The following is a 25,774-nucleotide window of genomic DNA, read 5'->3' on the forward strand; positions in this document are numbered from 1 at the left end:
CGCCCAGCTATGATCATAAATACCTCCAGGTACAGGAAAATAAGGGGGATAAGTATATGGGGAAAAGGACTTGAAAGGAATAGATAATAGTCTATAAAACAATCAGTTTATCCATTAACAGACCCCAAAACCCATCTGTCTGCTCCATTCGGTCCCTTAGGCTTCTGCATGTGACCCTAAAGGTGCAGCTAGTAGATTAATGCTAAAATAAGATTTTTAAGAGCTCCCTTTTCTTTTGGCCATTGCTGGTGTACAGATGGTCTGCAAAGTGCAGCCAATGGATCAAGAGCAACTTTAAACCATTTTCAGGAATACAAGCCAAATGAAAATGACATGTTGAAGTGGTTCTTGAAGACACATAAGCCCACAGTGATCCTGTGCTTAAAATCCAGGAGTTTTAAATCCAATACAAATAAAAATCCAACACCGCGCTTGTCCTCTCCCCAAGGGTTCACTAACTAAACCATGATCAAAGGAGCATCCCCTGGAGTATTCACACCAGTCAGAGGGTGATGTACATGGGCATCTAAGGGATCCCAGCTAGCTAGTCAGTCCACAGCAGGCAGTCTGAACTGTGGAGCCCCTTGTAGTCTTTGTTATTATTTTCCCCTCCAAGAAAGTAACCCTGATGTCCTCCTTTCCTTATTTGCTCTGCCATACTCAGCATGGCATTGGCTGTGGAAGAGAGAACAGAACAACCGGTTGCAAGAGCTACTGTTTCCATTGCCAGGGAAAATTTTATAGTGGTGCAATGGACTTCACTCTCTCAAGAGCACTGGCCATATAATGCCTCTGACATAAGTATGTTGCACCCTCAGGGGGTGACTCAGGAAGAGGATGTTGCATTCAGTAGGGGGGGAAATCCTGAAAGACAGCTATGCTTAATAACCTCCACCCAGGGGTGATAGTGGACATGAGTTTGCAATATAGTATGGCATAAAAAGGGGCATGCAACTTTTGAGTTGTAAAATCTGCATAGTATAATGGAGCAGGAGGTAACAGTTTCCTTCTGCAGCTCTTGATTAGCTGAAGCTATAATATACTGTTCACTTCTGGGCTTTTCATCACCAGGAAGAGACTGAAAAATTGGATGAGTGAAAAAAAGAGCAATAAAAATGATCAGAGGGCTAGAGCAGTGGCTCTCAACCTTCCCAGATTACAGTATCCCTTTCAGGAGTCTGGTTTGTCTTGCGTACCCCCAAGTTCCATCTTACTTAAAAACTACTTGCTTACAAATCAGACATAAAAATACAAAAGTGTCACCGTACACTATTACTGAAAAATTGCTTAATTTCTCATTTTTACAATATTATAAAATATATCAATTGGAATATAAATATTGTATTTACATTTCAGTGTATAGTATATAGAGCAGTCTCTATGAAATTTTAATTTGTACTGACTTGGCAAATGCTTTTTATGTAGCCTGTTGTAAAATGAGGCAAATATTTAGATGAGTTGATGTACCCCCTGGAAGACCTCTGCATACACCCAGGGATACTGGTACCCCTGGTTGAGAACCACTGGGCTAGAGGGCAGATTAATAAGGAAAAATTACAAGAGTGAAATATACATATTGCTTGACTAAGCAATAGCTAAGTGGTTGCGGGAAGGGGCATAATAACAGTCTACAAATATTTGAAGAATATAAACACCTAGGCGTGAGAGGAGTTAATTAATGGTCTTCAAATAAACCCCATACAGTATCACAGTTCTGTAACTTAAAAGGGAAACATAAAAATGCATAACACAATTTCAAGGAAGTTTACACCATGTAACTTAAGCATCTTTAATGGAAAGCTAGTTAAAACTATTTACTCATTTATGATATCCTATGTATGCTGTTGTGACATAGCTAGGCAAAAAAAAATGGGTATATGCTTCCCAGATTGTGATTGAAAATCTTTCATTGTTGTAGAAGCACAAGCTAAAATTATATTAGCAGAACACTCATGTAACCTTATAGAAAAAAACTGAACGGGCTTTGATTTACTAGCAGACAGGAACTTCAAGTTAATACTTCAGTGAGAAATATTTTAACAGCTTATCCTCTTTGTACTGTATCTAAGGCTACATATACTGTATCTAAATCTACTGCACCCAAAGTGTAAATTGCAGCTCATGTAGAAATCAGCATGCTAACTTTAATCAAGCTATATTGCTAAAAATAGCAGGGAGGGCATGGTGGGGCAGGATTCAGAGTGGGCTTGCAACATGAGTACAGACCCAGGCAGACTTGCGTAACCCATGCCATGTACATGTCGCTGTGTTCTCTCTGATAATTTTAGCAACCTGGCTAGAACAATGCTATCACACAAGATAGCAAAATACAACCTGACTGCAGTGCAGACATAGTTTAAGAATCAGACTTGTTCTTAATTTTCCAATGCATTACACAGAGACACAAACCTTTGGGCTCAAGACTCCTTCCACTCACAGCAGTTTTACATCAATGTAACTCACTAGCTCCATCAATACAGTTGCTCCTGATTTCCACAGATGTGAAAGGATAATGCCATGTGACTCCAGTTCATTTCAGGGGAAGTCAGAAACCCAGACATCACTTGGCAAATGTAGAGCTTTATTCATTTCTCTCAGTCCACAAAAAAGTGGTAGAATTTTTGATCCAGATATTCTTTTCCTGTTCCTAAAATGTATCCTGTTCATCCATGGGAAACTCTATCAAACACTAAAATAAGCTGCAGTCTACCAAGAACACAGAACTTTAGGAAGTTAAGGCATGCTTTTTCCACTGCTAAACTGTGGAATATATCTGCCACCTGTTGTCCATCAATTCTCAGCACTCTTTGTTTAATAACTTTTAGAGTTAAATCTTGTGACTGGATTTTAAAAAATGGACTGAATAATTTTATTGCCAAAAATAACATAGGTAATTATGCATATGCTGTAACAGAGTCAGTAGCACTTATGCTTCAAAGTGTAAACTGATCATCTCAGTTTGTGCCTCTTTGAAAAGTGGCAGAATACATCCATTTAACCAGGGCTGCAACACCCACTCTAGGTGACTGGGCATCTGGCCACATCCCCTAGCAGAATGGCCACTCCCCGTTATATCTCCAATATAATACAGGCATTAGGACTGAATCTTCAGCTCTACCCCACTGTACAATCAGCAAAGCACATTACAGAGTATTCATCTTCTTCTGAAGCATTCAGTATTGTTCCCCCCTGGAGGCAGAATACTGAGCAACACAGACTGAGAGTCTGAGACATCATGGCAAATTCTGTGACCTTTATATACCTTCAAAAGGTACACGTACATATTACAAATTACTGTACTGTACTTGCATCTCAGTGATTTCCTGTTCCATTTGCACTGTTTGACTTCCTGTGTATTTTAGGTTTATATATCTCCACACATATACAAGGACAAGGTCTCTACCGCAAGGATCCAGTCTTTCAAAATACTATTGAGCACTGGGGCTATTCAAGGCAGAACATGCAAAACTTGTCTCTAAACATCTGGAAGACTGAGTCTTGAACATACACTATTATTTAGCGCACATGTATTTTCCAGCTTTGGTTGCCCCTGCCATTTTACCACATTTTCCTTCAATATTTCCAGTCGGTCTTCCTCTTCAGCTTTTCCTAAACTAAAATGAGTGATCCTAAATAATGATTGTACAAAATAAATGTTAAACAAGTGAGGTACTTTTTGTTTGTTTGTTTTAAACTGGAAGAAAATAAATTTTGGTAAGCAAGATAGATATTTTCTATATAACCAAGAAATATAAAGGGAAATGTTTTGAATTTGACTAACAAAAGTTCAATTGTTATGCAAATATGTACTGCAAGTCATTAATATTATATTTAGGATATAAGACTGATGGTTAGTCTGCATCTTTTTGCATTTGAAAAAAAATATATTTACCCTAAGATAAAAATCTATACATAATCATTCTCCTATCAATGTTTTGGGGGCAAAATAAAATATGCATTTTATGCTATTATAACCTGCCAGCCCCTTCGTAGTATATAGCTTAGCAGCAGCATATTTATGCAACATATTTTTCGTCCAAAACAAAAGGTACAGCAAAAATACGGGTGCTAATTTAAATTAACTGTATGATTCCTTTCTTCCTCATATGAAAGTACTGAAAAATATCTCCAATATAATACAGAGCATATAACAAAATAATGGTTGCTCTTTGAAGTTGAAAGAATTAGAAATAGAAAATTTCCAGCTACGGTAGTTAATTGAACTATAAAATTATAAAAGTTAATACTACCCACTAACCAGAACATGAACATAAAGAATATATAAGCAATTAGGGCTATGTCTTGCTTCTACTAAAATCAATGGGAGTTAGGCCATTGACTTCAGTGAGAGCAAAAGATAGGCTTTTTTTCCTTTATTAAGAAGTTGTTTAGGTGTTGGGGGTTTTGTTTTTGTTTTTCCTTTTCAGACAGCACAGATGAATGAGACAAAAGTAAATGTATCTTCTGATGTTCCATTTCATTTAATACAAAGCAAAAAGCAAAATTGATAATCTGGGTTAGGACACAAATATTGAAATGTAAAGGAATGTAGACTTTCACCAGTACTGACAAATATAAATCAGCTGTAGTGTTCCTGAAATACAGGACCTGTGGAATTGTGGAACTGATACAATATAACTACTTTGAAGAACTTAGTTATTACTATGTGTCCAGCTAGGAATGGGTTATATGCACACATGGTTTGGGACAAAGTGAGATACAGTGAGGGATCTAGCTTTACATTCCATTTTTGATATTCTATGCATACAAAAGGTTATACAATATTTTTAATTGGAACACAGAACCTCCTATGCCCCAATTCCCCATTCAGATGTAGTTGACGATACAAAATACAGGGAACTGATTGTTGCTCATTGATCCTCATCCATCCAGCCCCATTGGAAGCTAGGGCAGCAGGAGACCTTCTTTAACTTTCACCATTGGTGGAAGCTGGAACTCATGTGATGGCCACCACTTTGGCTGACACATTCAGGACTGAATCAGAGCTAAAAGCATTAGCTTGTATAGCTTGCAATCCTCTCTAAGTGGGGCTTTATGGTCACATATTCTCTGCAGATCAGACACAAAGGAGGAACTGTAATACACACTCATTAATGGGGAGGGGAGGAAATCAGGCATAACAGAGCTCAGCTTCACCATACCTCCACCTGCCCCTGACATGCACCTCTCCTGCACTCTGTGCACCTCTCCTCTCAAGTATGATGTCAGTGTAGAGGAGATGTACACTTACATAGAGGAAATTCTGCAACACAAATCTCCATTATGTTTAAGTTCACTTGGCTGTGCACTCAAAGCAAACGTTGAGCCTTTAATCTTTAGAAACTAGGACATACAGGATCTCCAAGTGTCTTTAAACAATTCATAAATGCTCTAACAAAGAGGGAAAGTTCATACAGAAAAATGACCCACATGCACTCACACATACACATACACATACACACAGGAATATGGTTTGTATGTATTAGATCTTTCCATTAGAAACATTTTGTCAAGTCTCTAGAATTATGGAAGAAACAACGGGTTGTAACAAGAAGGCAAGGTTGTCATTTAACAGCTGGAGAAACAGAGTGTAGAAGAGATGGCACAAGCACTACAATGCAAGTAATAGCCTATAGCACAGCAATAGGTCCAGCATTACTTTATGGTTGTGAGAGATGAAAAACACTTAATACCTGGAATGAAAGCCTGATGAGTCTGTAGATAGACATTTGTGTCAAATGCTTCAGGAAGGTTTGGCGAAAAATGTCAAAGTAAAGAGAAAGATTGCCCGGAAGAGATGCACTATGCTAGCAGATTGTAAAAGAATCAGACTTGCTAGGCATGTTTCTGATATCACCTCACAAGGGGCTTGAGCCAAAGCCCCTTAAAGTCAATAGAAGGACTCCCATTGCATCATTCCCCGGACTTTGGAGAAGACCTATGAACAGCTAGCTAGGCACTGGCATGGAGAACAAGGGGTCCAAACATACATCCTGACCTGTTGTTGGCCACAAATGAGAGACAAATCTTAAAGGTGGGACAAACAGTTATCAGTGCATGAAGTTTAAAATTATGTAGGATTCTTTTTTTTTTTAGGATAAACAGCATTACCAATAACTTCCATTTAATGGTCCTGCATTTCAGATTTCAGTAATTTGCAACAATAAAAGTATATGACAGAGGTGAAACTGCACAATTAGTCATGGTCAATAGCTATGGGTACAGAACTAAAGAACAAGTTCAGAAGATGAAAAGGAGGAGAAATGCTAGTGCAAGACAAAAGGAAAGGAAAGCAAATAAACTAAAAAAAAATAAGCTGAAGCAGCATGAGCTTGATTGATTTTAAATCTGCTCATGTCCTCATACAGAAAAGGCATTTTCTGATAACTAGTCAAGCATACATGAGACCTGCATCTACAGTAGGTCACTGCAAAATTAGCGTTTACTTTTCTATATTGTTAGAGAAGCCCTTAAAACAGGTCCCCAATGTGGTGCCCATGGGTGCCATGGCACCCGCCAGGGCATCTAAGTGCGCCCGCGTACTGGCTGGTGGACGAGCATCCGCCAAAATGCCGCCAACAAGCTGAATCATCCAGAGGCTTCGCCACCAAAATGCCACCAATTTTTGGCAGTATTTTGGCAGCAACACCTCTGGATGACATTGCTTGTTGGCAGCATTTCGGCGTTGCCACTTGTCGGTGGAATTTTGGGGGATGCTTGTCCACCGCCATGGTCCTCTGTGGCTCGTCATCTGGCGCCCGCCAGACGAAAAAGGTTGGGGACCACTGCCTTAAAAAATAGTTTAAAATAACTTCCTGAAGAAACATCAAACATAATGCTATTGGTGAAGGCCACTGGCCAATCAAAATGCAGAACTGCTATTAAAAGATGATCTAAATAGCATGACTGTGTCATTGAAGAAAAGTTCAGGTGAGGGCAACAGTGGTGATGTCACTACTTCCATAAAACTTTCCCTTTCACAATACCTCACATTAAATGTCAGTGTTCTATCTTATGCTAAAGGATCAAAAAAGTGACACTGTTCACTTCTTGGTTCAGTAGGTATCCCATTAGCTCTTTCAATCACACTACCTTTTCTAATAAATAAATTAGGTCTAAATTGTCCTTGGCCCTTGTGTGGGTGCATGAGTGAGGTTGTAAGGAATCTTCTTCCCATTAAATCTCCTCCAGAAAGAGCAATCACATTTGCTATGCTTATGGGACTGCAAAGACTACTTCCTCCTCTTGTACCTTGGGAACACAACCCAGCCCTAAGGTGGTGGGGAGGAAATAGGGCCATGGCCCATGCCATTTAGCACCACACAAGCCCATAAACCTGACCAGGAACACAGAGGGGAGCTTGCAGCCCCTTGTATGCCCTAGAGCACAATGGGTAGTGTGGCTGTGCCCAGGCCCTAATATAGACATGCTGAGATATCTAAGTAGAGTTTAGATTCATTTTATTTCTCATTTGTTTCAAATAGCGGCAGCACTTGCAGTGCAATATCATTGATAAGAATGGTGGTGTCCCTTTTTACTAAGGGATCAACTGTTATCACTTTGTATTATATGAAGCAATAAACAGCTGCTGAGACTGATAAACTTCAGAAGCACAATAGAATTGTTTTATCAATCTCCAGAACAGTTTATTGTGAAATACAAAGCAATAGAGCGTATACATATTATGCAACAGAAAAAGGCATAGACAAGAAAAACTTGCAAATATACATATTTCCTCCATGTGAGTCTGAAATGACTGTGTGGCTACTTTTTCATACTTCCCAAAAAGACATGGCTAGGAAATATAGTGCAAGACCATTTAAAATATTTGGGAGCCCAGATGTAAGTGGCCATAACTTGGCATTTGTTTGCAGTTTCAGAGCTCAATTGAGAATTTGTCCCACAGTGTCAATGACAAATTCTTTGGTGGTAATTTCTAATAATTGGTGACAGGGGCGGCTCTACCTTTTTGGCCGCCCCAAGCAGTCATGCGCGGGAGGCGCCCCGGAGCCGCGGGAGCAGCGGACCTCCCGCGGGCATGACTGCAGAGGGACCGCTGGTCCCGCGTGGCTCGGGTGGACCCCGCGGCTGCGGACGGTTCGCGGGTCCAGCAGCTCCGCTTGAGCTGCCGCAGTCATCCCTGCGGGAGGTCCAGCTGAGCCGCGGGACGAGCGCCCCCTCCGCAGTCATGCCTGTGGCAGGTCCAGTCATCCCGGGGCTCCGGTGGACCTCCCGCAGGCATGACTGCTAGGTCCGCCAGCCTCGGCTGCAGGGGACAGGCCGCTCCTCGGCTCGCAGCGGCAGGATGAGCTGGGGCCCCAGCCTTTTGCCGCCCCCTAGATTTTGCCGCCCTAGGCACCAGCTTGTTTTGCTGGTGCCTAGAGCCGCCCCTGATTGGTGAATAGCCAATATTTGTATTAAGAGGTCTTCAGCTTTCCTGCATTACTTTCTTCACTGAAGAAATCTCCTCAACCCTTCAGGAACTGGTGTACCATCCTATTGGCAGGAGTTAGACTGAAAGGCCAACATTTTCAAAGTGTACTAGGTTGGGCACCCCAAAATTAAATCCCACAAAATAAATGGCTACTTCTGAAAATGGTGGGCTATGCTCTTTGGGGTAGCTCTTTGTTGCTCTAGTCTACGTGTTCTGTACAGTGTGCTGTATGTTTTTGGAACAGTATTAATAATGTATGTGAATATCGTCCCTCCTTCATCAGGCCCCCATCTCCTACCTTTATAGTGAGGCGAAAGAAATGTCCTGTACCCTAATAAATCTCCTCTCCTGGCCTCAAGGAGAAAAGGAAGGAGAGCACACTCTCCATCCCAGTAACCCTCTTTCACAGGCCTGACAGGGCTGGAAAAAAACCACTACCGTCTCCCATTTGGTCATACAGAAAAGAGAGGAGACATTTGGACCATTCCACTCCCCTACCCATAGATTCCCTTTCCCAAATGTCACACTGTATGTATATACACTCTCTTAAATATACTGGCTCTATAGGCAGTGGGCTAATGGTCTTCTACCTACTCATTAGTCCACAGGATTCTGGCACATTTCAGCCAGACAAGTAAGAGGCCTTTATCAGTAAGTGTTTATGAGACAGTGTAGATTGTAGGGGAAGAGATGTGGATTGATTATCTGGCTCCAATTAAGAACATTTAATAACCATACAGTATGAGCCTATTTGCCCAATCTCCCCTCCCAAAAACTGTAGATAGGGTAAGTGGGCCACCTGACCACCCCATTATAAAAAATAGGAGGAAGGAGAGGAGCAGGTGATTGTCCTCTGCACATGTCAGTACAGGAGATGGGACAAGTGGGATAGAATGATACAGGACTACACTTCAAAAGAAAATGTGAGTTGCATAAGAGTTCCGGCCTAATGGATGACAACTACTTACCACCATCTCATCCATGGTGGTTTCCACAGACCAATTGTAAGATTAGGGCCCTAGTTTTTGAGTTCTTTGGGGAAGGGACAATGTCTACCATGTTGTACAGCATTTAGTTAAACAGGGCTCTGATCTTGATTGGGACTTTAGGACACAGCTGCAATATAAATTAATAATAATAATTACATTTATACATCTTGGCCCATATTTGAAAATTGTGTCCGACTGTCTTTTTAACTTCAAGTTGTTAAGAGAAAGCACCAAGAGGCATCCTACGAATAAGCAAAATGGGGCTGGGAGCCAGCAAATCCTGAGTTCTTAAATTCTGCCACTTAAAAGTCCACAGGGATTTTTCTTCTTTTTCCTTTCTGCTCATTCATACCTATTTTCCTTTGTGTTTTGTTTGCAGAATCTTTCAGATCTATTGAGATTGTATTAAAAAAGAATGGATCTCATTAAACATATTGCACATAACTGGAGATGGACAGCACCACTCCCATTGCTCCCAAATTTGGAAGATTTTAGAATCCAGATCTGGGTTTGGATCTGATTTTTACAGCTAGTGCCTCTCTCTAGACAAACGCTGATTAAATTAGTGAAGCCAGAAATCAGACTATAAACTAGTACACTCTCGTTCACAGTCTTCTTCTCTTTTCCTGATATGTTTATGTGTTTATTTGTTTGTTTGTTTGTCTGTTTGTTTGTTTAGACAGACAAAAAATGGAAGAGGTTGCAACTGAATGAGATCTGGTGTCATGCAATTTCTCACAATGCTCTTGAGGAGACTGAAATTCTTACCAGCATTTTATCCAAAAAAAACCCAAATTAAGAGAACATTAGGGTTACATGGTTAAGCAATCAAGAAAATAGAAAATTCCCAAGTTATCGTTGCACTCACAATTTTAACTCTGCCCCTCGTGCATATATGTTTCCACACAGACTTTAATTACATGATCACATATTGGTTCTCAAATAGTACAATACAATAGCATACAATTTTTCTACAGCTTTAGACACACATGCACAGAATTGTTTTTAGTACTGTGCACTATTATTTGTATGCCAAACAGGCTTCATTAAAGTAATTTATATGGAAAATACAGAGTAAGGCATTCTTACACAAAATACTGCAGAGTAATAGTAAACATTTGCCAACAAATATAACCACCTAAGTTTCCAGATAAATTGGCTTCAGAGTTGACTGGCTTATCCCCTACATTTCACCTCTGGTATGCATGAATGCTCAGCTCGATTTGCTAAATAATTTCATATTCAGTTAGATTTGCTAAATAATTAACTGCTGCATCCCCTGAATTGTACCTGAGGTATGCTGTGCTGATGGATGGAAAGAAATTGTGCCATATATGGCTAAGCACCTTATCCTACTGGATATTAAGCACATCCCAGAAGCACTGAACATAATGCAGGATTGAGCCATTGTGAGGGGGTGTCCACCGCACACAAGGCCTGAAGTACTAAACAATTCTCTGCGTGCCTGTATAAAGCAGTAGAAAAAATGCATGCTATTATATTGTATTACAGGGATCATCAACCTTTGGCACGAGGCCCATCAGGGAAATCTGCTGGCGGGCCAGAACGGTTTGTTTACCTGCAGCGTACGCAGGTTTGGCCAATTGCAGCTCCCACTGGCCACGGTTCACCGTTCCAGGCCAATGGGGGCTCCAGGAAGCAGCATGGGCCAAGGGATGTGCTGGTCACCACTTCCCGCAGCCCTCATTACCTGCGGATGCTGCGGGTAAACAAACCGTCCCAGCATTCCAGCAGATTCCCCTGACAGGCCATGTGCCCAAGGTTGCCGATCCCTGTTATATTATTTGAGAACCAGTATGTGACCATGTAATCAAAATATGTGTGGAAACACATATGCACCAGGGGGCAGAATTAAAATTAACCTATAGGCTGCCACTGGAGCAAAGCCAGGTAGTGCTAAGACCTAATTTGCTGATGAAGTTCAGCTGGGGGAGAAGGTGGGCCAGATTTATAGGGACACGAAGCTGGCAACAGCAAGGGGCTGCAGGGAGGTAGTCTGTCATCACTCCCTGGGAAAAGGGAGGTGTTGAGGCTACAGTGCCAGGTAGCCTGCAGTTAATCCCTGGAAGGAGGGAAAACCCAGAGAGGTGAGGGAGCCAGAAAATAGAGCTGGCGGGCCAGATGAGTGAGCATGAGTGAGCAGGGGAAGAGTGAGTCCAGGGGAAGAGCTGGGAGTGAGCAGGCCACCGTTGCTAGCAATAGGATCCCTGGACTGGAACCTGAAGTACCGAGCTGGCTCAGGTTCCCTACCAGCCACTGGGGGAGGTGGCACCATCAGGGTAGTGCATGAGAAGACAGCCTAAGGCCATTGGTATGGAAAGTCTTTGATACCCCAAAAGGGGGAAGACTATAATGACCTGGCCGGAGGGCCAAGCCATGAAGATAGAGTCACAGGGAATGTGAGATAAATGACAGGGTGTGTAGTGACTAGCACAGTGGGTGTCAGACCTGAGTGGAGCTAATCCCCAGATGCAGCCACAAGGAGGTGCACAGTGGTGAGTAGAGTGCCCCTGTGACAGACCTGAACCATTAAAATTCAAATCTTGGAGAGAAAAGAATGTATATAAACAGGTTAAGGGTCTCATTCTTCTCTGACTTGTAACAGTTTTAAACTGATGTACCTCCCCTAACAATAGTGAAGTTACACCTGATTTACACCAATGTGACAGAAGAAGCAGACCCTGTTTAATATAAAAGTATATTGATCTGTTATGGCAGTGGAAATTGTTTAAGGATACAAGAATGCAATATTACAAAACACTCCATATATTCATCTAAAGTCTAGAAAAACTATGATATTATATCATTTGAAAAAAATAGTATGAGTGAAATCCTGGCTCTATTGAAGTCAATGGGAATTTGACCATTGACTTCACTGGGGCTATGACTTCACCCTCTGTCATCAGGTACCTGATGTGTCAAAATGCATACAAAGAAGAGGACAAAATTAATGTTAAGCATGTATTTAACGCTGGCACTTTGTGACTTTGCATGATTTCCCATGCAACTCTAACGTCCTCTAACACTGCTTTTTAAACTGAAATGCCTAAGGCTTCTTAAAGAAAACGATAGGAAAACACATACCGTAATGTGGATCTATTTGTCTAAATGTTATTGAAACACTTTATCCCACACAGTTTCTGAGGGCTCCAGGAAGGTGTCTTGTCCTGTGCAGTTAGACCTGGACTGCACCTTGCAATGCATTTTGAACAAGGAGCTATGCACAGCTGAACTGTCCCAAGAGCAGAGCAGATTGAAATGTGACTTGAGTTTGGTCCTGTTTCCCCCTTGCTATCCCAACTATCCCAACACAGCTTGCTTCCCACTCTCCTGGAACACTGGGGTTCAAGGCTCACCCAATCACCACTCCCACCTGTCCACTCACCAACCATTAGCATGGAGGTGGAAGCAGCAGCTCACCTGTGCCTGCTCACTCCACAATGTTACAGTAGCCCATACAGAAAAGTAACTCTGCATTCCTTCACTCCCCTGCATGGAAGCATGGCTAAAGTCACAATCTGACCCATAGGAAGTCCACACTACAGATCCCCTTTCCTGCTAACATTATGATCTGTGCATCTTATCTTACAATATGCACAGCACGGGGTATTTTTCAGTAAAGCACTGTCTCTTTTCCACATGCAAATTTATGCCTGTATTTTCTGCATCTGCAAAATGATTTTCTAGTGCAAATATGAGTTCTGGTACCAGCAAATCATTTTGTGGATGAAAAAGAAAAATAGGCAGCATACAAATTGTACCTAGAAACAGAGAGCTCATACTGTAGTCCAACTTCTGAAAATGTACCCCTACATGAGAGAAGAGTGCCTTTGGAGGCCTGCCTCATTCACTATGCACCTTCAATAAATACCTCACTGTACCACTAAATTAGCCATTCACGTGTGGTGTGGATTTCTTTACCTGTGTATGGTACGGCTATAATGAGAACTCGATGCAAAATGTACTAAATGTGAATTGTAATGGATTAAATCAAAACCAACTTTCTCTAAAACATCTGTAGATATTTTTCATCTAGGACTATTTCCAAGCCAAACTTCAACTTTCTACTACTAGTCAAAAATGGCTGAATATTTAAACAGACCTACACCTTCAGACAGAGATCAAGCTGGAACAATTTCAACCTCAAAGGTTGAAACCCATAAATGACTGAAAATAGGGTATCAGAATGGAAACTCTTACATAACCTTAACTATAGCAGGCCTTTTCATGACTCCTATAATAAGAAATAACTGGAATCTGATCATCTCATCATCTCTGATCCTAGTAGGTCTTTAATGGGCTCAACTGTGCAAGGTGCTTAGAACTCTGAACCCTCCCGACCACAGCACTTAAACATGTGCATAACTTTAAGCATAATAACCGTCCCTCTTTTGATCTTTTTGGGGCTACTCATGTGGTTAAAGGACCTGGCAGGATCAAGGTGTACTCAACTTTGCAAACACTTACACCATAAGTAATTTTGACATCACTGGGACGGATCACATATATACCAACATTTCACATACCCAAGTGTTTGCATTAGTAGGCTTTGAATTATTTTATCTGGACCCTGGATCTTATCGCCTTCTTATAAACTTTTATAATTTTGCCAGAAATAATTATTATATTGTATTTTATGTTTGCTTTAATTTAGCCAAGAAACTAACTACTTCTATTAATGTGTATATATTTCTTAATAAGAAACTAGATTGTAAAATAGGAGAAAAATGTTTCTTTCAATAAACAATTACCAGAGATATTAAATAAAACCTAACCATTTCTCATTTGGAAAGGTACTGATCAAGCTATATTACATGCCACCACAAAACAGTGACTAAGCTTAGGCCCTGCTTCACAGCTGCGCTCAGTATGCAGCTAAAAGGGCTACAAAAGAGCCATTTGGGACTCCCTGATGCTGGAGGTTGTTTTATACTGGCCCAGTGCCCCCTTTAGTGTAGCCCAGCATTTGGATTGTGCTAAAGATTACTGGCCAGCTATGCCCTCAAAGTACCAGTATGCCAGTCAAAGAAGACCAGAGCCTAGCAGCATTCCAGACACTCCCTCATTCTCCTAGCCACCACCAACAACCTGCCATTCTGCCCTTTCACCATTGTCTTCAGTGATGCAGACCCCGATCTTAAGACTATAAGCAATATAGGGCAGAAACTCTGTTTTCTGTTTGCCTTTTTTCTTATTTCTTGTAAAGGACTACGTACAGTTATGTTGCTATACAGCTATGTAACAAATAAATGTCATATTGAGTGTAATGAGCATCTATTAATTTTATATGAATAATTAAAAATCATATTTGTGATAACAATGGTTAAATGCTTAGGTTAGCCTAATTCTTTTTTTTAATAGCTACAATATATGGCCCTGGAAAAAAAACTCTGAGTGAGGAATCAAAGATACAGTGTATTGTTACTGTTTTTTGTATTTCCAACAATCTTTTTATTTAAAAAAAAAGTATTTTATCCTGGCCTACTCCTACCAAGTCAATAGAATGACAATTCAGAGTCATACTGTAAAAATGCATCAAGAAAACAAGCATCTTCACTTTCCAAATGCTGATCAAATCCCCTACCTTTCCTACATAGAGAGGGTCTGTACCCATGTATTCCTCCAGCACAAAGAATTGATTCCACACCCAGCTGCGCTTGGTTCTTGGCCTCCCTGATTGAAAGTAGGGCTTTGATCTGGACTTTGAGAGTTCTGCTTGATTCATCCCAGAAAGACACAGGAAAAGAGCTATTATCTGCAAAAAATGGCAGAACTCCACTTTGCCCAACTTCATCTTTTTTCCCCTGTGTAAGAAAAAACCTTGATAAGAGTGTGGGCGCAATTCCAGTTGGCTCAGTAGCTCTAGCCTCCGGCAGGGTGTCAGCTGGGAGTCCAGAGATAATAATTCGTGGAGTGTTCGATTGGAAGAGGTCACCACTGCTGAATAGCCTTCACCAGAGAAATGGTATAATAGGTACCTATCAGAGGAAAAGACAAGAACTATTGTCAGGAAGTTAAAAAACATACAATCGCTTTCAGCTTTCACTTGCTGCATCTTATACTTTACTAAAACTTTTCTCATCATCGTTAGTAGTATTAACAGACTAGCTTATACAATAATGCTTTGACATTTTATATTGTCTTACTTTGATTATATTAATCTTGCTGGTTGATCTGTATCTTAATCATAAAATCATACAAAGTTTTATATTTTTCTGATGAACATTCTCTTGATTTATGCAGTTTTCCTAATACAAACACCACAGTCTTTTCTCTTTCCCCCTCCTTCTAATTATTTTACATTTACTAGCTTTGATTTTTTTTCTCCTCTCTGTTACAGCTAATTTTACTTGTCATTTTATTAGGACATAAGAATAAAGCATCTAACAGCAGTGATTCATACCAATGGATAGGACATATGTTAGCTTAAATCTTTTGCATTTAGCAGGAAAGTGATAGAAAGTACCATAGTATAAGGTGACTCAGAACAACTTGATTGATTCTGAGTCACAATACACCAGATGTTTTGATGTGTTCTGATTTGAATCTGATCAGCTAAAAAACCAGGAGTTTCCCCATTCATTTTTTCCCATTTCAAAACTAAGTGTCAGATATGATATGAAGCATGTTACACAACTATTTATATCTTCAAAAAGGTCAGAAAATAATTTGATTTTATATGTTCAATGCAATGTTGTTGTGAGGCTGAATGATTCTTATGTAGTAACACAAACAAACATTTTCTTATATTGTATGTTCTCTGTTTCACTTTCAAAATTCTGGTTATTCAGGAGCTCGCAGAATTTACTAGGAAAGATGACCAATCCCAACAAAATGCCTCAAAATAGCATGGGAAATTTACCAAAACACTCTCTGTCCGCTTGCATTTATTAAATCTGTTTTGATCTATCAAATAAATATATCATTATAATGCAAAATGATTATTTTCTCAAAATTTTTAACCTAAATAATTAAATAAAAATAGAGTTATTTGAGAGGGCCAAAAGTAGGTCTTACATTGCAGATATATCATCTGACTGCTTTAACTCTATGTAAGCAATGTTTCCTCCTGCAGTAAGGATTTCTGCTCCTTATCAGGCCAACGTGTCAGGCAGTCAAGATGCATTAGAAATGTGTCAAATATAAAAGGGCAAATGAGGATGAAGTTAAAATGGTTACCAAGTAATTCATACAGAGTGAAATACTGTGATCTAGGAAGCCCTGGAAGAAAAAAAGAGTTAATCTTTTGCATGTTTTACTTAACTGAGTGGACTAGCGATTACACATTAAATGTTTTAAGTACATTATTTTATTACTAACCCTCTTTATTAGAACTGAGTGAAATACAGCTTCTGATAGTTGTGCACAGTATCCACAGTATCCAGAGGTTTGGTTTTTTCAGCTGTGCAATTTCTATATATCTCCCAAAGGTAGCTAGAGGGCAAAATACCAAAACAAATAAAAAGCCCTTCTGATTACAGTCTGTATTTAATGCCTTTTTATAGTAATCCCTTATGGGTACTGCCTTGCAACAGAAAGGCTCTACTTAGAGACTGGTGGGATAAACCACAAACCCACTAAGCATGTTCACTAAGCAGCAGTAATTTGAAAGCTCCATATGTAAAGAACCAGTGCCTTGCTACAGGCAGTGAAGAAAATAAGCAACCTATTATCTCATGACCCTGATTTCTAAATGCTACAATTCTGAAGCATCTCTGGAACATGGAAGATTCCCTTTGCAGTGGGACTAACATAAAGGTGCCAGTTTCAGCTAACTGGTGTATGAATTATTTATTATATGTTTGAATGATTACTTCTGAACAGCCATAGCTCAACTTTGATGTGAGCCTTAAATTAAGACAATAATGTGATTCAAAAAAACACAACCAGCAAAAATAATAGCATGAGAATGCAGGAGAGGATTTGTTCGCGGAATGACATGTTTCTCACTCCACCACTCAGTTCAGTTAAGAGATGGTTCTCCAGAAAAGTGCTGTTCATACCAGCAATTGTAAATGCACCCTTAAAGTACCAATCAACATCTCTGTTACACCAGGTTAGTTGCAGACATCTGATATTGATAAACTCTCTGTGTATTTCAAAGAGGCAGCACACTAATATCTATCAGAGATAAAAATATGAAATGGGTTTTCATTAAAAATGTCAGTAAAACATTTATAGTATGTTAGAGTCTCTCTACAGAGCACTCTGAAATGTCTTGCTCTGAACAGAAATTTAAAACCTAGTATTTCTGTAACCTTTATCTTGAACATTTTCTGATCCCTGTTCTTTTACACCTGAAGAAAAGTATGAAAACCACCATATGGAGTGCTATCCTTGTTGTCCCTAGCCACACATCACAGCATGGAACTGAAAACTCACCCAAAATACCAGCCGAAATACAGTCCATATCCTAGAGAGCACAATCTGATAAAAAGCAGAATATACAATACTCATGTACTTTGGAAGAAATCATTCCTTTCCCATTCTCAAATAGTTTTATCACACTGTCTTATTGTTCCAATTACTTTTATTATTACACCTCTACCTCGATATAACACTGTCCTTGGGAGCCAAAAAATCTTACTGCGTTATAGGTGAAACCGTGTTATATTGAACTTGCTTTGATCCACCGGAGTGCGCAGCTCCCCCCCCTCCAGCACTGCTTCACTATGTTATATCCAAATTCATGTTATATCAGGTGGTGTTCCATCGAGGTAGCAGTGTACTTTTATTCAGATAAATGGCAACACAGTTTTTCCAATGGATATTTTATTCCTCTAACTATTAATATATGTTATTTTATCTGAACTAATTCTTTGAGGGGCGGGGGGTTTCAGTCCTTCCAGCATGTTTAATAGTTCAACATGATAATTCCTTTAAAAAAATCAATATCCAGTGCATAATATTCTTTGCTTCCTGGAAGAACAGACAATTATTTATTAAAATGATTTTCATTTTCACTCTCATTAATAGCTCTATGTATGCACAGATATACAATATAGTATATTCATATATATCGTATCTTATATTCTCTCTCTCACTGTATGTATATAGACTAATATGCATATGGGGAATAACTATCTCTTCTGGATCATCTGCTGCATCTATACAGAATATCATTTTGATAGCGCCAAAAGGTAAACTGCAAGGCTTTTTATCCTGCCAAGGCATAAATGTAGGCTTCTGTGCTTCACTTGAAGCAACTAACATTGAAAGCATTGTATGGAATGCAGCTCTGGCCTCTGATTTAAGTGTCATTTGTGTCATCTGCTGCTGAAGGACTGGGTACCAAGTGAAGGAGAAACTGATTCTCAATTATAGTCTATCTTGTTTTAAAATGTTCTTGTTTTGAATAAGGTTGTCCACACAGTATGCTGGGTGGGTGCTAAGGGAGACATTATATGAAGATTCAACTAATGTAAGTTAAACATCTAAGCACCTAATTACACCTTCAGAAAAGGTACAGTAGTCAGACATCCAAATGATGTAGGTTGTATCCACACAAGGTTTGGGGTGCAAACCTGTGTCCTCAAATTGTGAGTGCAGAAAAGCAGGTCAGTTTTTAAATGTCAGGGTGTGAAATAACTTGGGATTGTATATGTTTTTAAATCACTGCAGTTCATTTTCAGTGAGAGCTCAGCTTTGTAATTTACTTTGTGCAAAGCTCCCTCGTCTGCCAAAAGTGCCAAACATCAGTAAAAACAATCAAACTGTAATTCAAGGGATAAATCCTATAATCTAAGGCAGTATATTCTGTGACCGGGTCTTTAATATTTCTGTTTGCTACTGGCATATCTCACAACAGCTGAAATGTGTGCTTTATGGAATGAGCCTGAAGAATCAGAAAAATCCATAAGGAGTGACCATTGAACATTTACTGTATATTGTTTGTGTTCTCACACAGACATTTAGCTGGTTGATCTGTAAAACATCATGGCATAAAAAAATCACAGGTCTAAAGGAATCTTGCTACTGAGATTTTAACTGCATTTGAGCTAAACTCTACAAGCAAAGGAGTTTCAGTGAACACTTTTTAAACTGAGAAATGATATGCTTTTATTTTGCAAGCACAATCTGATGGTGTCAGAGTGAATATTGTACATTGTTTCAGAAGGGCAATGCTCACTGGAAGAAAAGAGCCAGCTCCTGGGTCCTTAGCTGTTCTAAACTGGCAAAGCCCTTTAACTTCGAAGCAACAAGGCCAATTTAAACCAATTTAGATCTGGCTCAATATTTTGTTTCAGTTGCTAATGTCTGTACCAGTAATAAAACTTTTTCTTGTTGTTTGTGGCTAGGGTTGAGCCTACTTCTTCCCCTTACCTTTTTGAGATATCCAGGTGTAAGTTCTTCCTTTCCCTGCTTTCCCCAAGCCCCAGGCCATTCAATACAAGATCCTCGGTTCCTCCCACCACCTCCTCTGTTTTAAAGAGAAAATCTAGCTCATTATTTTCATAGGCCTACACTCACACATTGCTACTACTGTCTCGCTGCCAGTTAAGTCCATGAACCATGTTGCTCCTCCTATCCCACCTACTCAGCCCCACCCTAACTTCCTTGCCTTTCACACTCCAATACATGTGTCCTAATACTTCTAGGCTGGGAAATGACTAAAAGCTTTTCTAATCCTACATTTTTACACATGACAGTGTAATAGTCTCCCAGCCAGCTCATGACAATTTTTTATGTGTAACTGAAGAGTTTTACTGGTTCTAACTACTTTTCCTTCCCCACATCTATTATCCTTTCTTTAAATGGCTTTCACTTCTCAATACCATGGCAATACACAGGAGTTAACTCTGATCTTCACTGTCTCTGGAAACATCCCTGAAGTGGGACCCAGACAATATTATCCAGTAAATGATGCCCCAGATGGGTCAATAGTGCAAAGTTATCCCTTAATTTTCTCATTACAGGTCAGTCACTCAATAAAGCAACACCGTCTGTGCTGAGATAATTGTAGAATTGACTATTGCCACTGGAACTCGAACCATGATCCCTTGAATACAGTGGAATCAGCAGGTTATCCCCTTGATAGCTGAGCTACTACAACTGAAATATTTATGTTTTGACATTCTATTTTACAATGCCACTTGGAAATGGTACCATTTTCTGTGCAAAATAAAACTCCCTTTTAGTGACTGCGGGCTCTAAAGCGTGTCACACGTGGCTTTCCTATCACAGGAGTCTCTTTTACATTAAAAAACATTAAATCCATGCTTGTTTAGACAACTACAGGTGAAGATATGAGAACAAATCTAGATAATTATAGTATACATTGCAACTGCTGGCTTTACCTTTCTTCTCAAAAAAAGAGAGCTCCTTTGAGCAAGTGAGGTTCTACAACTCAAGCCAGCATGATCAAACCCATTAACTCCATGTGCCAGATGACATTACAACTACAGACCACAACCTCCTGCTGCTAACTGGCCTAAATATTCACATGGGAGCACTGTAAATAGAGTGCGCATCCTGTAGTCTGCATCTGGTTATCAAGTAAGAAACTAACACTGCTCTAAACATATGGCACTGTTACACAAAACTAGCTCCAGTACTCTCTGACTCTGGTGAAAGGATTTGGCAAGACAACAGAAAAACAATGGGCAGTCTTTAATAAATAACATAGTCTCGCATAATGTACACAGAAAGCAAAGTGATTGTTATTCAGTCTTCCATGGTATTCTGGAGTTGACTATGTGACATTGTATGGCTGAAATGCTATATTTTTAAAGCATACTTTAAAAAAGTCTGTCATTTTCTCCATATGCAAGTTCTTTGTAGCCTCCCAATTTGCTTATATTAAACTGTTGTTCAAAAGGATCATGCTAACTTGATCAGTTATGTAGATATCTGAAAATAAATGTTTAACAGTATTTTTACAGTTGTAACTATACAGCACAAATAGTTAAATTTCAGCAATGGCCTTAGTTTGATTTTTGCATTCTCAGTTAGTTTGTAGAATTTCATATAATACCTAGGGGAAGAAATTACTTTGCGGTATTTCCCTGTAGAACCACTAAATCCCCAGAGGAGGCACTCCTATATTACTGCTTATGGTTAAGCGTGCTGTGACAGACAGGGATTGAGGGAATCATCACATATCTTATGCACCCTCCCTCAGTTAGAATTAACGGATCCTTTATTGCCAGGAGAAAGTAATACCCAGTAGTGACATGAAAGCAGACATCAACAAATTGTATGTGATCAACTAAGGCAAATTAGATGGCTAAGGAGTTGGATCCATTGAAAATGCTATCAGAATATCAGGTTTAGAAATAGCCAGTGAAATGAAAAATGAAAACTTATTAGCCAACACCGCACTCATAAACTAGCTCCTAAGTAGCAAATTTAGCCCCAAATCACTTCAAGTTGAAAATACTCAACTCACAATTTTCTATACACCGAGGATGCAATTTGTGTGTTGAGAACCCTTAGCAATGCTTGTTTAATAAATAAGGACTTTGGCTCAGGGTAAAGTAACATGGAGTTTTTTGAATATATATTAATGATTTCCTCAAATCTTTACTGCCTGACTTCTAACAAGATTAAACAGAGAGAGATGCACACAACATATACATAAAAAGTTGCAATGTATTGAGCATACATGTGAAGGATAAACAGAAGCCTACACTGAAGCTGCATCACTTTCTGTTCATAGGACATTACAGTCAATTCAAGGATAAATTGTAGTTATACAGATGCTTTACAGTTACCCTTTTATACAGAAGGATAAAAGCACTTTGCTATTAAATCAATAAAAGTACACTTAAAAGAGTTGTGAGGCTATCAGCTGATTGTTAATACAGTCCTAATGACCTATAGCAACCCTTAATTACAATAATATCTCACATTATAAGGGCACAATGCCCTCTGATTAAAACTGCAAAGCTTAATGGCTTTTTTTTTCTTCAGGAAAATGGTCTGCTTTACTGATTATTGTTTTGTTTTTTTCTTCACATTAACTGACACATGTTTCCAAGGTATGCAGTATTGTTTAGCCGCGTTAGTCCCAGGATATTAGAGAGACAAGGTGGGTAAGGGAATATCTTTTATTGGTGAGAGAGACAAGATTTCCAGCTTACAGACTTCTTGACCTGAAGAAGAGCTCTGTGTAATCTCAAAACCTTGTCTTTCTCACCAACAGGAACTGGTCCAATCAAAGAACACTTCCAATGTACAGTACTAGATCAGACTATTGACTCTGATATTAACCTAACACTATTAGAAGTTTGTGTCTGTTAAGTTCTCAAACCAAAGACAACATATATTTTTTTAATATAAGAAGTTGTCAGAGTCATCTCTTAGCTCTTTTTCTGTTCTCCCCCTTGCCGCGCGCTTTGTTTGTTTGTTTGTTTGCTTGTTTACATTTTTTTTCCATCTTTTTCACTGTTCCAAAAAACACAAAAGGTTGTCTCGATTAGATGCCCTGGTAGTTGCAAGCTGGAAGGGCTAAAAAGTCTAGACGAGGACTTTCAACAAGAAGTCACATTTGGGCCCTAGCTGAATATTTCAAAGGTAATAACAGCACAGTCAAATCATGATACTTTTAATGAGGCATGGCCAGATTATTTCTAAACAGCCTAAGTACACTGCTGTCATTTATTAAACTGTTTCAATGTTGCTGACAGCATGCCAGCATGATCTTTCCTAACTAATTTTTACCTGCTGTATCCTCAAACCCCTTATTCTAGGCAGCAGTTAAAGCAAGTTATAGTTACACAACTTTTCTGGAATTAATGTAATCTGTCAATTTTGGTACTTAAATGACCCTCATCACCTAACCTGGCTCTCATTAATGACCATGCAATAAAATATCTTGTCATACTAACTTCAAAGCATTTGGCAAAGAGAAAAAAAGTATTAATCATAATAAAGTCTGAGAAAAGTAAATTGTCTACTCCTTATTACCAAGCTGAGGTGCTTCTAGAGATTGGCATTCAAGACAGTTTAGCTATAGGATTGGGGGGGTTGGTTGTTTGCTTATTTTTTTCCCCTTCCCTGAGAACAAATTTATTTTCTACATGTTTTATGATTACCCATTTTGATTTGAAAAATGGCAGGGCAGTATGTCTTGTGAGAGGGACTATAAAGTATACACTGCCCTTGCAAGTCTCTGCTTTGACTTGAGAAGTTATCAATCAAACAGAAGACTTTTTTTCTTTTCAGTGGAAACGGATTAAAGTATCTACATTTCAATTAGCAAAATCAGAAAGCCTCAGTGGCATTAACCGCCCCCCCCCCAAAAGCAACCCTCCCTGTATCACCAGGGAAGTCAACCATAACATAACTCTGACTCACCTGAACTACATCATCTTTTGAAAGCACAGGGGTAATAACTGATCTTTAGGGACGGGGGGAAAAGCCATTTTCTCCGTTTATCAACTTGAAGCCTGAGGATCCAGACCATGAAACACTTACCAGCAATGCATATACTCTGCTCCAAGAAAGCAGGACGTGCTAGTATGTGTATGGATGGGCGGGGGGTCAGTATTAAACACTCAAGCACTGCAGAGCTAACCTTACCAGCTGAATACTAATTAAAGAAATAAGCCTTTCTCATTTCCACATTTGCAAACCTGATGCTGGATTTTGGGTGCAACAAAGAGAGCCACTTGAGTTTTGCATCAGTTAATGAGAAAAGACCTGCTCCTTCCTAAATGTTGCAGAAGTATTTATTTTCTCCCTTTTGTCTGCATGACATACGTGCAGAGACAGGGCAACTATCTTGCTATTTTCTTTTTGAAATCGTGATTACAGTTCTCGACGATTTCTGCTGTCACATCTAGTGTCTGTATTTCTGATGGCTTTTCCAAACCGCACTGATCTCTCTCTCGCTCTCAGCTCAGGCTATTTGCATATAGTCTCCTTCCAAATACACAGACCGGAGAACACAGCGAAAAGGAAACTTCTGAAGGCGAACAGCGCTAAGCCACCTCCTGACTCTGCAGATCAGCACCATCTGACTTTGGACTGGGAACAGTTTGGCGAGGGAGAACGAGCGGATAAAATCAGAGACAAATACCGTCCCTGCAACTCCTCAGGCTCCCCGCCCCGCGAAAACACCCGCACCCCGTCTGAGCCGGCACTTACCTGCCTCCTCTTCCCCTGGATCGGCGGCTGCAGCGAGGCTTTTAATCCAAACGGCTGGGGGCGGCTCGCCAGCGAAGCGCTCGCTGGATGCTCTCGCACATGTGCCCGGCCCGGGCGGCTGCTAGCTCCACTGGAGAGAACTTGCGCGGCCAGCCGAGTCTGTCTGCGCGTCGGGCAGCTCCAGCGCGGGGGGCTCCCCGGCCTCCAATCACACCGGGCAGCGCCGCGGGGGACTCCTCCCGGAGCCAGAGCCTCCACCTCCAAGCTCCCGCGTTTGACGTAGCGGAGCCCCCTTGTCCGCGGCGGCGAGGAGCGCGCTCCTTCCCGGTGCCAAGCGCGGCTCAGACTGGGCGCGGAGCTGGCGGGGGGGAGAGGAGCACGGGGCGGGGGCAGAGGGGGGCGATGGATGCGCTTGTGGCTGGAGGATGTCCCCGCTCAGCGGCTGGAGCCTGCTGAGGCTGTCCAGAGGAGGCACTGAGACTTCGCCTCCCTCCCGGAGACCCACTGGTGGCTACTGGAAAGGAATCCAAAGAAGAAGCCGCCCTCCCCATCCCCACAACTCCCCCCGCTCCCCGCTCCTCCTCCTTGACAGGCTCTACAGATGGAGTCCTTTGGAGAAAAATCAGGAGCAGGGCTTAAAGGGGGTGGGGCTGGAGCCAGGCGATCTCAGGGTGAGCTATTTGCATTTGAAAGCTTGGAGCTGGAGGAGAGAGTTTAAGATTTATTTTTTTTGAAGCTTGTCATAGGAGCCGTGATCAATCGAGCTCCTGAGGCATGAAGGCAAAGTCATCAAACTAATCAGAACTTCGGGCTTCTGAGTGGTGCCCTTTCAATCTCCTCTCAGCCTGTCCCACTTCCGCTTCTCGGTGCTTGGAGAAAGCCTCCCCTCCTCCCGCGCTCGGCTCTCGGGGGGGGAAACTTCGCTTCGGTGTGAGCGGCTCCCCGTGTGAAACAGGCACCTGAGCAAAGGCGGGGCGGGGGCGCCTCGAAGCCAGCTGCTGCTGCTCGGGCGAGGAGCGGCTTAGGAGACAGTAGGGGGACGCCTAATGATCTGAAGAGATTCTCTCCTTCAAGGGTCTCTCCTTGGATGAGGAGGGCGCCAGGCATGTAACAGGGTGGCGGGGTGTTGCGGCTTTGACAGCCTAATTACACCGCGCTGCCAGCGCCTTGGGTTCAAAGAACTTAAATACAGAGGAAAGGTTTGGTCGGGCTTAGGCTGTCATTGCGATCCCATTAGGAT

At 40.7% G+C, this 25,774-nt stretch overlaps 1 protein-coding gene across 3 annotated transcripts in view; it reads right to left on the reverse strand.

The window, feature by feature from the left end:
* Positions 1-25,053, reverse strand: part of LOC120399305 (cadherin-7) — a 109,074-nt gene extending 84,021 nt beyond the window's left edge. The window contains exons 1-2 of one of the 3 annotated variants that reach the window (XM_039527458.1): positions 24,535-25,053; positions 15,029-15,422 (exon numbers count right to left, since the gene is read on the reverse strand). In XM_039527458.1, the coding sequence (XP_039383392.1) occupies positions 15,029-15,238 (210 nt within the window). In that variant the 5' untranslated portion in view covers positions 15,239-15,422; positions 24,535-25,053. Of the gene's footprint in view, positions 1-15,028; positions 15,423-16,461; positions 16,592-23,742; positions 23,873-24,534 lie in introns of those variants that run through there. The other 2 variants (XM_039527459.1, XM_039527457.1) reach the window with 2 other exon arrangements.
* Positions 25,054-25,774: the final 721 nt, after the last annotated feature.

The sequence above is a fragment of the Mauremys reevesii genome, linkage group 2 (genome assembly GCF_016161935.1).
Source record: "Mauremys reevesii isolate NIE-2019 linkage group 2, ASM1616193v1, whole genome shotgun sequence".
NCBI classification, from domain to species: domain Eukaryota; kingdom Metazoa; phylum Chordata; order Testudines; family Geoemydidae; genus Mauremys; species Mauremys reevesii.